This window comes from Anomaloglossus baeobatrachus, chromosome 6, assembly GCF_048569485.1.
Source record: "Anomaloglossus baeobatrachus isolate aAnoBae1 chromosome 6, aAnoBae1.hap1, whole genome shotgun sequence".
In the NCBI taxonomy this organism is placed as follows: Eukaryota; Metazoa; Chordata; class Amphibia; order Anura; family Aromobatidae; genus Anomaloglossus; species Anomaloglossus baeobatrachus.
Genome location: NC_134358.1, coordinates 244,863,671 through 244,877,527, shown reverse-complemented (window position 1 = coordinate 244,877,527; position 13,857 = coordinate 244,863,671). Strand labels below are relative to the sequence as shown.

The window sequence follows — 13,857 nt, the reverse complement described above, 5'->3', positions numbered from 1 at the left end:
AACAGGTCACAGCACAGCCTGTCATTAAGCCCTCACCTCCCCGTCACCGCACCACACACAGGAGGACTCCGTAACAGTCTCAGGTGACACACTCCACTTTTCTTCAGAAAATAAAGTCCAGACTCAGTAACGTTTCTTAAACAGGCCAACTTGATTCTTTGGTACTGTCCGCATCAACTCGGTCCGCATCTCACCGGCACCAGTATTCTTCCCATGGGGGTTCCATCCACTCTTCCATATTTTACATAATTTAACGGCAGTCCATATCACTGGCACCTGGGTACCCCTTGTCACCTCCAGGCCTCTCCTTCCAGACTACACTTCATACTAGCACCAGGAGGGTCCGCCACTGAACAGGCTATCTCAACACTGCCTGGGTCATCCAGTCATACCCTTCTGCCTGAAGATGCACTGACCTTTCCGTGAGTGTGGAATTCGTTGAATTTTAGCCAGCAGATACAGGACCAGATCCTGCAAGCCACGGTTGTAGGGGTGACCCATAGGGTCAGAATCTTCTACTTCGGGGGTTCTCACTAATCTCGGAGACTCTCCTGTTCCTTCCCCATTGTCTTTCCCTTATAAACCCCTATCCTCCTTCTACTACTACTCTCTCCCTGCCTACCCAGGTGCCAGGACAACTGTGCTGCAACACTGCCACCTGGGGGCAAAATCACACAAGGCATTACACTTTACTATTACACTTTACAGTTACCAAACAGGGCATAGTGTGCCGGGTACAGATGCAGGGGTGGGCCTAATCCTTAACCCCCCTACAACGTGATGCGGGGTGGTAGTCATGGGTGAGGGCTTCACTGCTTTGCTCACCCCAGCACGCTACAGACAACGGTGTGGAGGTGGTACCTTGCCGCAGTGATACTTCTTCGTCACAAACCGATTTCTCATTGTTTCGTTCACACTGTGCGATTATGCTTTAAGGGTTTTTAAAGACGAGTCCACAACATTTTAAAAATGCATGTAGTTTACTTCTAACATGTTTCAAACACTGTTTCACTTTGCCTGCAACAGGTTTCACACTGGGCTTCTTGCAAGGCATTAACATCTTAACACAGACCGATTCTTCCATTATGGCTGCAGACAAGTTCTCACTGGCTACCAAGGAGGATGGGAGTTTGGCGCTTTGCTGTCCCCTGGATATCCAACCACACGGGTCCATGTGTATAGCTGTAGTTAGACTACCCTGCATGGCTTTGCTACTGCTTCAGGGTCCCTCCTCGGGTCTAACCTCCAATCTTGGCCATCAGCCAACACTGACTTCGCCACTGTCCACACAGTTCACACTTCCCTGCTTCATTGGGGGGTCCTCCCAGGTCCCTCAATTTGCCTCAATGGACCTTTAACACTGCAATCAGTTTTCGGTCAACTTTACTCCCTCCTGCACAGTACCTTTCTTTTCTCTCCATACCACACTCCTCACTGAACTCTAAGGGGTACTTTGCACGTTGCGACATCGCTACTGTGATATCGTTGGGGTCAAATCGAAAGTGACGCACATCCGGTGCCGGTAACGACGTCGCAACGTGTAAAGCCTAGAAGCATCAATAAACGATCACAAAAGCGTCGAAAATCGGTGATCTGTGTAGTGTCGGTCATTTTCATAATTTCGCTGCAGCGACAGGTACGATGTTGTTCCTCGTTCCTGCAGCAGCACACATCACTGTGTATGAAGCCGCAGGAGTGAGGAACATCTCCTTACCTGCGTCCCGCCTGCAATGAGGAAGGAAGGAGGTGGGCGGGATGTTTACGTCCCGCTCATCTCCGCCCCTCCACTTTTATTGGCCGCCTGCCGTGTGACGTCGCTGTGACGCCGCACGACCCGCCCCCTCGCCGGCCAAAGTGACATCACAGGGCAGGTAAGTGCATGTGAAGCTGCCGTAGCGATGATGTTCGCTACGGCAGCTATCACAAGAGATTGCATTTGCGACGGGGGCGGGGACCATCGCGCTCGGCATCGCTAAAATCGGCTAGCGATGTCGCAGCGTGCAAAGTACATCTAACTGTGTCTCCCTACACTCTACTTTGCCTAAAATCAGAAAATACTCAACACTTCAGCTTTTTATTGTTAACCCTCTCAGCCCTGTCACTATACCTGAGACCTAAGCTTTCCCTTCTATCTAGGGAACGCCAGACTGGTGACACCTAGTAGTGGCTAGTAGCACTGCACCCACAGACACAGAATTCAAAAATCTTAACACCACTATACTGTACATATAAGTACACCCTTTATATCAACAATAAATGTCAATGTGACATCAGCATTGCAGACGACAAGAGACACTGGGGCAGTAGCGTAGAGCCAGCTCTAGCCCTTAGGAACATAAGTGATACTTTTTTTTATAACTACTGAAGCTTATACCCAAAAGTGTTCTAAGCGGGACAATCGCATTAAATTCTAGGACAGAGATCAGGATGCACATTTACTGTTCCGAAATTCAGACTTTCTACCTATTCATTTTTTATTCTTTTTTTTGGACAGTTCATATAAGTAAAAAGAGCATTGTTAAGAATACAAGGTGGCTTTGTAATGGTAAATGTTTTTTTGAGAACTACTCATAAAGAACAATCTAACGTTCTGACATAGTGTGAAACTTTATGAAAATGTATATCCAAATATCAATATTAAAAGAAAATTGTGTTGGTAAATGGCAGGATTACCGGGAACTAATGGCAGCAATGGAGAAGGAATGGTTGGGCCTCCAGGAAATCCTGGAAAAAATGGAGGACCTGGAACTCCAGGAAAGCGTGGATATCCTGGAAATGCTGGCGTTTGTGACATGTCGGTATGTCTTTCTGCATATGGTGTTAGAGATGACCCTTTCAGAAAAGGACCAAATTTCTGAATTTGGAAAAGACTTATCCATTTGAAGACTTCATCCTGTATATTATCTCAGGAAATTGAACTATTTGGCATGGTAATATGTACAGCAAAGGTTTTGTACAGGACACGTGATACAGGATACATCTTGTTCTGATGTTTTACATTTTGTTCCTAAATGGACTACTGTCATCAAAAATACTTTTGCTTCCCAGTGTAATACAGACTGCAGTATTGAAATACTTGTATTAAAGCATTTGTATTATTATCATTTTCATTATCAGTTAAGAATGTCTAACATGTCTTTCAGAAACGCTGCGGAAGTTGTATCTGTTACTTTGAGTGAGTTATTTCATTTAATGTGATCTTCTGCAGTATATTAAAGGGGTGCTCTCAAGTTCTTAAGTTGCTTTAATTAGTTAGACTGCATGGAAATAAGCAAGTTTCTAATTAACTTGGCTTTTCCATCTGCTGCTATTCTCTGCAATGATAGCTTTTATCTTTTATAGTGTACAGCCGATTTCCATGGAGCTCAGCCTCTAGTGCCTCGCCAAGAGTGCTCAGTAGTTACAAGCCAAGACAGGAGTTAACTCTTGACATCCCAATCATCTCTCTCCAGTCCATATACAGCAGTTAGGTCGGTTTCACACATCCGGCTTTTCTCCACTTTGTCGGATCCAGTGCGCTCCCATACAGTGTATACAGTACAGTGGCCACGCAACAGGCTCCGTTCACATGCTGTCATGTGACCGGAGCATGTGACCAGGAAGTTGCAATGCGGCGATTGTAATGTATACACTGTACGGGAGCGTGCCGGATCCGAAAAGCTGGATGTGTGAAACAAGCCTTAGTTGGTCACCTCCCTTCCTATCATCTTTTAACCCTAGAACGCATAGACCTCGCAGGCCTACTAGGTCACTTGTTTTCTATTGTAGATTTCTATGGTTCTAGGGTTAAAGAAATACAGTTCTATATCATCAGCCAGGCAGCTTTCACAGCAGGTCTCCTAATTTCGGTTCTCTGCTCTTGCTGTCTGGAGCTGTGTGCTTCTTCAAATGGTTTGTTATCTCTGTGTAAATATAGTGATAACTGTGTAGACTCAGAATAAATCATATAGAATATCTTGTGATGAGCTTTACAATTCTACGAGTACTACAGTTCTTTTCATCAAAGATGTCACTCAAGGAGAAGAGCGGCCCTTCTAGAAACTATGACGTAAGGAAGCTAAGGAAACTACATTGCTCTGGACTGCACAAGAGACAACTTGAGAATACTCTTTTAAATGAAGTTTATGGCTTAGAGATACTATTTAAAAAAGGTTCTTTTAGGGTACTGTGAGTTTATAGAACAGAGTCTCCTTACTGTAAAGGTGGTCCTTACTTTGGGTAACGTAACAGTAACTTAACCTATACATTACATAGGGCTCCCATCTATACAGCTTTAGTCTTGAAGACAATTACCTCCTTTTATCACCAAATGGTATACAATCAGAGTGGTGAAGAAATAATATTATTTCACCTCTCTTCTTAGATCCGTTGCACAAACTATTAAGTAACAATGGGGTTCTCCAAAATTCTGCTGTAGTCTAACAGTGCCTAATAAAAAAAGGCTTTGAAACCAGGATTTTACTATTTATTATGAGAGCAGCATTATGTGGGTGCTCAGAGCCTGATTCCAGCGATGTGTCACTTGCTGGTTTGCCTCCTGTCAATTTGATACAATCAATGTTTTTTGCAGATATACCAGTTCTCTGAATGCTGAGCAGTGGATAACCCCACCCACACCACTGATTGACAGTTATCTGTGTACACTGTATATTTACAGAAAGCTACTGCAAGTGGTGGGGCGGGGTTACACAGAGAAGGCGGACTAGGAGGCACAAGACTTCTAGTCCTGCAGTGATAATCTTCTACTGATAAAACACTGATTTTATTGAAACAGCAATACACATATCAATAACTGACACAATGCTGGAATCAAGATCTCAACCCCTACATCAGGCTGCTCTCAAATTACATATTCCCTATAAAGTCTTCAAGAATTTTTATGGTATATCAACTGGCACATGCAGACCTGGCAATGACAAAGAATTTTACCTATTTACTCATAACTGTTTGGCCTTGTTCTTAAATACTTACTAAATAAAAAAACTGCCAGAATTTTTGCTTATAAAAAAGCAGTTACATGCCAAATTATTTATGCTGTTTTGGAGATGATTTGGAGTAAATTTGAATCTTCCACTTTTTAATTGTGAATAATAGTAGTTACTTAGTCACATGTATAACACTATATTATATGTCTCATAGCTAGTTTAAATATTTTATTTCATTGATGTTACAATACCTAGGGTTGCATTGCAGGAATTTGCATGAGAAAAGTGTTTATCACCTATCCACAGAATCCAGTAGATAAGTGAAGAATTTTTGGGTGCTAATCTGATAATTTAAGAATTTTTGGGTGCTAATCCCTTTTAGGTGTGATATTAGCCCACTCTTCCACACAAACACTCTTCAAATCATAATCAAAATTTCTTGGGCTCCTTTTATGAACTCTGAGTTTTAGTTACTTCCATAAATTTTCTATTGCATGCAGATCAGGTGATTGGCTGGGCCATTCTAGCAGCTTTATTTTCTTTCTCTGAAACCAATTGAGAGTGTCCTTGGCTGTCTGTTTGGGATCATTGTATTGCTGAAATGTCCCCTCCCGTTTTATCGTCATTATCCTGGTAGACAGCAGCAGATTTTTATCAAGAATGTCTCAGTACATTTGTCCATTAATCCTTCCTTCAATGATATGAAGTTTGCCAGTGTCTTATGCTGAAAAATAGCCCTACACCATTACGTTCCCACCACCATTCCTCACTGTTGGTATGGTGTATTTGGAGTGGAAGTCGGGTATCCAAAAAGTTAAATTTTGGTCTCATCTGACCAGACTATATTCTTCCAGTATTTCACAGATTTATCTAAATGTGATTGTGCAAACTTTAAAAACATTTCAACATGCTTTTTGTTCAGCAATGGAGTCTTGTGTAGTGAGCATGCATAAAGGCCATGGAGGTTGAGTGCATTACTTATTGCTTTCTTTGAAACAATTGTACCTGCTGATTCCAGGTTTTTCTGTAGCTCTCTACACTTGGTCCTTAGCTCTTGGACAACTCTTCTGATAATTCTTTTCACTCCTTTGTTTGAAATTTTGTGGGGAGCACTTGGTCATGGCCAGTTTATGGTGAAATGATGTTATTTCCACTTTTGGACTATGGCTCCAACAGTGCTCACTAGAACCTGGCACTAACACTAACACTAGCAATGCCATTAAGTATGTTTTGCAAAAATAAAATTGTGAAGGTCTTGAGACAGTGCATTGGTTTTACCCATCATGAGAGGTTTCTTGTGTGGCACCTTGTTAATGAGACACCTTTTTATAAGCCATCATTTAAACCCGCTGATATTATTTTTCACTAAGTGGCAGGAATGATTCCTAATAACTGATAGATTTCAGCTGGTGCCATGACTTTCCATGGCTTTTTGCACCTCTCAATACTTTTACCCCAGTGTCATTTCTCATTTTTACACATAACTTAAATTATGGACATCTATGGTTTGATTTCTTTACGTGTGTGAATTGGATGGGTTGTTACCAACATCTTGTGAGAATTTTATGTCAATAGTACTTTTAGAAATATATTTACTTGGTAACTATATATGGTAACATATTCAATACTTATTTCACCAAGTGTATATACATAACGTAATTTGACAGTGTGGGTTAAACCTACATTTTAAAATAATGAATGAAATGTATTCATTAAAATGTTTACATGATCTTAACTTATCAGTATTACAATGTTTCTTTATATATGTCTTTGTTATCAAAGTCATAGTTTGAACCTAATGATGGATGTGATCCTTGTCATACATGTTATGAATTGTCCTTATGTTGTTTCTGTTGTAATAAAATATCTTTTACTTTTCTTGTTTGTTTAATAGTTAAATTCACATGAAAAAAAGAGAAATATTTTGCTATACATTCTGTACATGGTGCCCGCTTAAGTTGTTACTGTAAATGTAAAATTCAGTATGATAATGATTACTTATCAAAGCACTCAATAAGGGAAATAAAAACAAACTGGGAAATAAACAATACATGCCACATAGATGCCAGTCACACATCAGGCATATACCAGTTGAGCACAAGACACATGCCACAGACGCCAGTCACACACTGGATACATGCCATATAAATGCCAGTCACACACTAGAAACTTTACCTAGACGCCAGTCATTATCAGAATGTGACTTCACTATGAACTGATAATTGGGTGGGAATTTCCACAATTCCTGGCCCTATGGCCAATAGTTATGCCACTTGGGGAACATCAGTCAGTACCAGTAAAGACCATGCAATGTTCTACAGAAAGGGTGCAAGAGCCTTGTGAGCCCTAGGTGGAAGTGCCGGCTGTAGGGGTAACTTCCAATCAGGTGATGGAGGGAGAGACAACTCCCATGGAAGTATTGGCCGGGGAAAGAGAGAAGTTGCCACCAGGACCCGAATTGTCAGACTTAAATGCCTTAGGGGAAAATTTTAGCACGGTACAACTCCGAGACCCTACGTTGTCCCGGGTTAGGGAAAATATGCTAATTGTTGATGGGTAACCCCAAGAACCCTAGGTGGATACAAGACTTCCACGCTTTGAAGTGACTCTGGTGTATTTAGTTCACAAAATACGGGGTGAGATGGTAGAACAATTGTTGGTGCCACAAGCTTTTTGCAGGTTGGTAATGGACCTGGCCTATCCACACATACTTGGTGGACACTTGGGCCATAGGAAAAATCTGGACCGAATTCTGCAGCAGCTTTATCGGTTGGCCCGGCGTCTACGAAGAAGTAAAAAAATATTGCGATTCCTGTCAGGTGATGTCAGTGTCAGGTGACCAATCCCCAGCCACATTTTCGAAGCCCTTTGGTACCTCTGATGACTTATAGAGGTACCATTAGACATTGTGGACATGGATCTGGTCCGATAAATAAATCTGCAAGGGGTCAGTGGTTCTTAATTATGCCACCCGATATCCAGAAGCAGTTTTTCTGCATCATATGTCAGCTCTCGAGTGGGGATTCCTAAAGGAATCTTAACCGACGAGAAACCCTGTTTATGTCCAAGATCATAAAGGAACTCAGCAGGTTGTTAAATTTCAAACATTTGTGCACATTAGTCTATCATTCTCAAAGAGACGGCTAGGTTGAAAGGTTCAACAAAACACTAATAAACATGCTAATAGGGGCTGTATCCAAGGATGGGAAGGACTGGGACCTCTTGCAACCCTATTTATTGTTTGAAGTGTGAGAGTGCCCTAGGTATCCATGAGGTTCTCGCCCTTCAAGCTATTGTACAGCAGAAATCTCCGGGGGTTGCTAGAAGTAGCTAAAGAGACATGGGAGCACCAGCCTACCCAGGATAAGAGTATAATAGAACATGTCGCTCAAATGCAGGAAAGAATGGAGACGGTTCTGCCACTTGTGCAGGAGCATATAGAGTTGGCACAACTAGCTCAGTCGGGTCTATAACCATGTGGCTTGGGTAAGAATCTTTAACCCTGGAGGCCAAGTGATGGTACTTGTGCCCACTGTAGACAACAAATTCCTCGCAAGATGGCAGGGTCCCTACAAAATAGTAGAGAAGGTGGGGCCAGTAAATTACAAGGAATCCCAACCAGGGCAAAGAAAACCAGAACAGGTTAACCATGTCAATTTGTAAAGTCCTGGAAGGACAGGGACAGCCATGGTGAGGACAATACAATGCCTGTTTTTCCTGCGAAGAAGGATATATAATACCACCGATAGTTTACGGAGGAGCCTCCATCGCAGTTAAAATAGCTGAAGCATTGTTCCCTAAGCAGATTCAGAGGACTGGGATTTCGTTATTCGGAGTATGGAGTCTTCTCCGAACTCCCTGGACATACCTCTATAATCCAACATGACATTGCTCCTGAGCCCCATGCCAAGGTCCGACTAAAGCCGTATCTGGTGCCTGAGGCTCAGTAACAAGCCATCTCGGAGGAGGTGAAGTCAATGCTACAGTTAGGGGGTCATTGAGGAGTACCAAAGTGAGTGGGCTAGCCCGATAGTCCTAATACCTAAACCAGATGGAATGCTATGGTTCTGTAATGACTTCCGGACACTTAACAAGGTATCAAAATTCGATGCCTACCCCATGCCCCAGGGGGATGAGTTAATTAAGAGGTTGGGAAAAGTTTGGTACTTTTCGACCATGGACTACACAAAGGGGTGCTAGCAGGTGCCCGTGATAAAGGCCATCAAGGAGAAAATAGCCTTTGTAATGCCCAAAGCGTTATAACAGTATAATGTGTTACCTTTTGGTTTACATGGTGCACCAGCGACATTCCAACAGTTAATGGATATCATCCTCCATCCCCATCTCCGATATGCTTCAGGATACCTTGATGACAATGTTGTTTTTAGTGCAGATTGGGAGAGTCGCTTACCAAAGGTTCAGGCAGTAGTGGACTCACTCCAACAAGCGTACCTATGTACCTAGGGGTAGAAGAAGATCGGTATTTAGGGTATGTAATTGGATAAGGAGTCAGCAAACCCCAAGTAGACAAGGTAGAGGCGATTAAGAACTGGCCCTGTCCCCTCACAATGAAACAAGTAAGATCTTTCTTGGGGTTGGTCGGATATTACAGGCAAATTTTTCCCAACTTTGCCACAGTGTCGGCTCCATTGTCGAACTTTCAAAAAGGGAAAAAAAACATAATGGTCCACTGGAATGATCAGGCTGAGACGACTTTTGTGTCATTGAAATCAGTGTTGTGTGGAATACCTGTTCTGATTACGCCTGACTTTGAAAAAGAGTTTGTTGTGGAGACAGAGGTGGGTCTAGGTGCAGTGCTGTTTCAGGAAATGAACAGGGAAGAGGATCCTGTGGTTTTCCTGAGCTGGAAGCTTACCCAAGCTGAAACCAGATACAGTATAGTGAAGAGGGAATGCCTCGCTATTAAGTGGGCCCTCTAGTCTCTCCGCTATTATTTGCTGGGAAGGAAATTTTGCTTAGTGACCAATAAATCATTCTCCTCTTATGTGGATGAGTCAGGCAAAGATAATAATGCGCAAGTCACCAGGCAGTTCCCGTCCTTGCAAAATTTCAACTTTAGAGTTGAACATCAGGAAGGCAAGCTGCAGAGGAATGCAGATGCCTTGGCCCGAGTTCACTGTTGGGCATGTGTCCACCCCCCATAGTTAAACATAGGGAAGGGGTTTTGTGATGCATAAATGGTATGGTAGTTGAGGAAAGATATACTCCTCCTAGCATGTGCCTTTTGCACTGGTGAGCAGCAGGGAAGAGGTCAAACACTAGCCTGGTTCTTCTCTGCTAGTCCGGGTTTTTGGGGCAATGCCCGAGGTGCACTGCTGCAGGATTTGCAAAACATAAATAGGCAGCCAGAACTTCTCAGTGTGTAGGGGTGATTGGGCTTGAACGCTGATGCAGTCTTTGTGAGGAAACCATATCTGAATGGACTGACATGTCCGGGACCTTTGTTAAAGGTGTTTGTCAAACTGGATTTTCCGTTGCATACCTGTCTGAAGTAAGACTGTGCATTCATGTTATCAGTGTGAATAAAACACTAACTTTTTGGAATGAAAACCTATGTGTGCCTCTTTTTTGCATTCCTGCCATTGCCTACCAGAGCTGATTCCCTACAAACAGGGCCGCCATCAGGGTATTACTGCCCTTACTGGTTAATAGAGCCAAGTAAGCAGACGCTAAGAGGGGGGACTGGACTGGGTGAGAGCTGCCCTCTCTACTCCTGCTCTCCACTGATCTATGTGATTGGTGCAGAGCAGGAGAGGAAGCTTACTGGACCAGAACAGAGGGTGCAGGAGATGTGTAGCTGAAGAACCTTCTGCACAAGGAAATTAATTCAAGACCTTTCAGGTCATGTGACTGATCATGTGCCTGATTACATGATCGGAAAGGTGCATTGGAAGGTCCTGCAACTGCCCAACTGCTGCAGCCTCTGTGCAGGTCACAATGGCTCCTCTCCTCCTCTGTACCAATCAGGAACTGCAAGATGTGGTAATATATATATAGGGAGGGCCATTTATATGGATACACCTAAATAAAATGGTTGGTGATATCAACTTCCTGTTTGTGGCTCATTAGTATATGGGAGTGGGGAAACTTTTCAAGATGGGTGGTGATCATGGCGTCCATTTTGAAGTCTGCCATTTTGGATCCAACTTTATTTTTTCCAATGGGAAGAGGGTCATGTAACACATCAAACTTATTGAAAATATCACAAGAAAAACAATGGTGTGCTTGGTTTTAACGTAACTTTATTCACTCATTAGTTATTTACAATTTTATGACCACTTATAAAATGTGTTCACAGTGCTGCCCATTGTGTTGGATTGTCAATGCAACCCTCTTCTCCCACTCTTGACACACTGATAGCAACACCACAGAAGAAATACTAGCACAGGCTTCCAGTATCCATTGTGTCAGATGCTGCACATCTTGTATCTTCACAGCATAGACAATTGCCTTCAGATGACCCCAAAAATAAAAGTCTAAGGGGGTCAGATCGGGAGACCTTGGTGGCCATTAAACTGTCCCACAATGACCAATCCACTTTCCAGGACACTGTTGTGACGCCCTGGACTAGTCAGGTCGTCACAGGGTTCTGCACACTCTTTCTCTCCCCGTGCAGGGCTCAACCCCCCATGGTTCTGGGTCCCCATCTTGCGGTACTGTCTCCACCAGCATTCACAAATCCTAGTTACACCTCGCACCACACCTGTCAGGCACACCAGTGGGCTGCTTCAGCTGGAATAGGGCAGTCCACCTAGGGGTCGGACAGAGTGATGGGAGAAGTCAGCAAGGGAGGAAGTGGAGAACAGAGCAGAGCTGACAAGCAGAACAAAAGTAGCTACCAGTGAGTGAGGAGCTGGAAGTAGCAGCTCCCCAGAATTCAGTGGTAGCCCTCGAGCAGTGAGGAGCTCGAGGAAGCTGGGAGTTGGAGCTCCCAGGAGAAAAGGAGACTAGACAGAGGGTGGTCTGGACCAGGAGGAGTTGGAGAAAAGTCGGAGACCAGGTGGCAGGAGAGTGGGAATGGGTGCTTGGCTAGTCTTGGAGGATAACCAGCAGCCGCAGTTCAATAGCCGGGCTTGGACCAAGGGCACGACGGGGTATACAGACCCTAGGTCGGGGAGAAGCTTCAAGCAACCCGGCAATTAACCTGCGGAAGACAGGGCCTATATGGACTGTTCTCACGAAGCTCAGAGATCGGGGGCACTAGCGCAATGAGGGGGATAGGGCTTTCCAAGCAAAGCAGCCCACTGAAATCCCAAGCATGAGCTCCAGAGAGCAAGCTCCTCTTGCTACTCATAGCAGGGAGCGGGGCCCGGAAAGCTCCAAGCTGACGGGCCACAAAGGACACTCTAAAATATGGTGCCAGGAGGCAGGCCACAGACCACCAGGCAGTACTGCAGGGGACAGGACCCGGACGAGCTCCCCAAGAGGGCAGCGGCACCCAGAGACTTGGTTTACTATGTTATCAGCGTCTGCTTTCTTGCTGAGTGAGTACCCGAAATAACCCCCCATCACGTTTCGGAGTGACCCCGAGCCCCCGGATCTGAACACCCTCGAGCCATGAGTAGCACCCCGGGTCCGAGCGGTTCGACCGCTGCTGGGGCGGGACTGGCCCGAAACAGCAAACCTGTGCTATTTTCACAAATATGAGATAATTAAAAAACACTATTTGAGCCAAAATTCAAGAAAAATAACTTTTGACTGAAGATCCATAATGTATGACAGGAAATGTAGTCCATCATAATAAGTATAGGTCCTCTTTTTTTATGACTGCTGACCCACTCCTCTTGCGATGCTGACGTTCACACCTATATTGATCGCGGTAGCTACGCCAACATCATGTCACATCACTCACTTCAAAAAGAATTTAAACTATAGGAGAAATACGCAATGTGTTACATTAAAAAATTACAAGTTTAAAAAAAAAAATAAATCCACAAAAAACAGTGTTTACAAATTCAAAAAAGGAACGTCATGACAGCCAGGACTCAGCTCATGACTCCTGTGTGTTACGGGGGGACCGGCAGATTAGGACCAGGGGGTATATATCCTAATCGCCAGTCGGGGCCCACCGTGCTCCAGATGACAAAGGAGCTGCTGGCACCTGAGGGTTAGGCGGAGACTATAGAGCTGGATGGCTCTGAGATAACCCAGGAACTCTGGGAACCGGTCACGTGTGTTGGGACACGTCAGACCGGACGACAACCCGATTAGCGTTTTGGTGCACCTAGTGCTACACCAACCACGTGTGCAGGAAACACGTCAGGCCGGGTGGTAACCAGGTAGCGTTGACCGGAAGACCGCCACGAAAGCGCCCTGTCGGCCACGTGTGTAGGACACGCCAGGCCGAGCGGTCCTCCGATTAGCGTTTCTGGCCACCTCTCGACTGGCCACGTGTGTGTAGGACACGTCAGGCCAGATGGGTACACCAGTAGCGTTGACCGGGAAGCCAAGGAGGATAAGGAACACCCTGTTAACTCCACAGGGGTCCTGGGGTATGCTGTCCGTGCGCGTAGGGGGCACAACCGGACAGGTGGCGCAGCAGGTGCGTTGTCCGTGTGCGTAGGGGGCACAATCGGACAGGTGGCGCAGCAGGTGCGTTGTCCGTGTGCGTAGGAGGCACAATCGGACAGGTGGCGCAGCAGGTGCGTTGTCCGTGTGCGTAGGGGGCACAATCGGACAGGAAGCACAGCAGCCGCAGCCCAGTTAACGCCACTGGGCTGCTATAGAAAGACTGGAACAGCAGGAGGGAAGCACGGCGCCTGACCCTGATGTGCCGAGCCACGAATCTTGGCGTGACAGGCACCGTTCGCCTAACCCTACCTACCGCTTCCCAACATAGGCTTATGCCGCAATGAGGCTCTAACATGGAGGTGTGCTCTGACTGAGCAAAAGTGAAGACTGCGCACCTCCA

At 44.9% G+C, this 13,857-nt stretch overlaps 1 protein-coding gene across 1 annotated transcript in view; it reads left to right on the top strand.

Annotated features, from left to right (window-relative positions):
• Nucleotides 1-3,470, top strand: part of LOC142243873 (uncharacterized) — a 227,639-nt gene extending 224,169 nt beyond the window's left edge. The window contains exon 30 of the mRNA XM_075316076.1: nucleotides 2,668-3,470. Coding sequence (XP_075172191.1) covers nucleotides 2,668-2,858 — 191 coding nt within the window. The 3' untranslated portion in view covers nucleotides 2,859-3,470. The remainder of the gene's footprint in view (nucleotides 1-2,667) is intronic.
• Nucleotides 3,471-13,857: the final 10,387 nt, after the last annotated feature.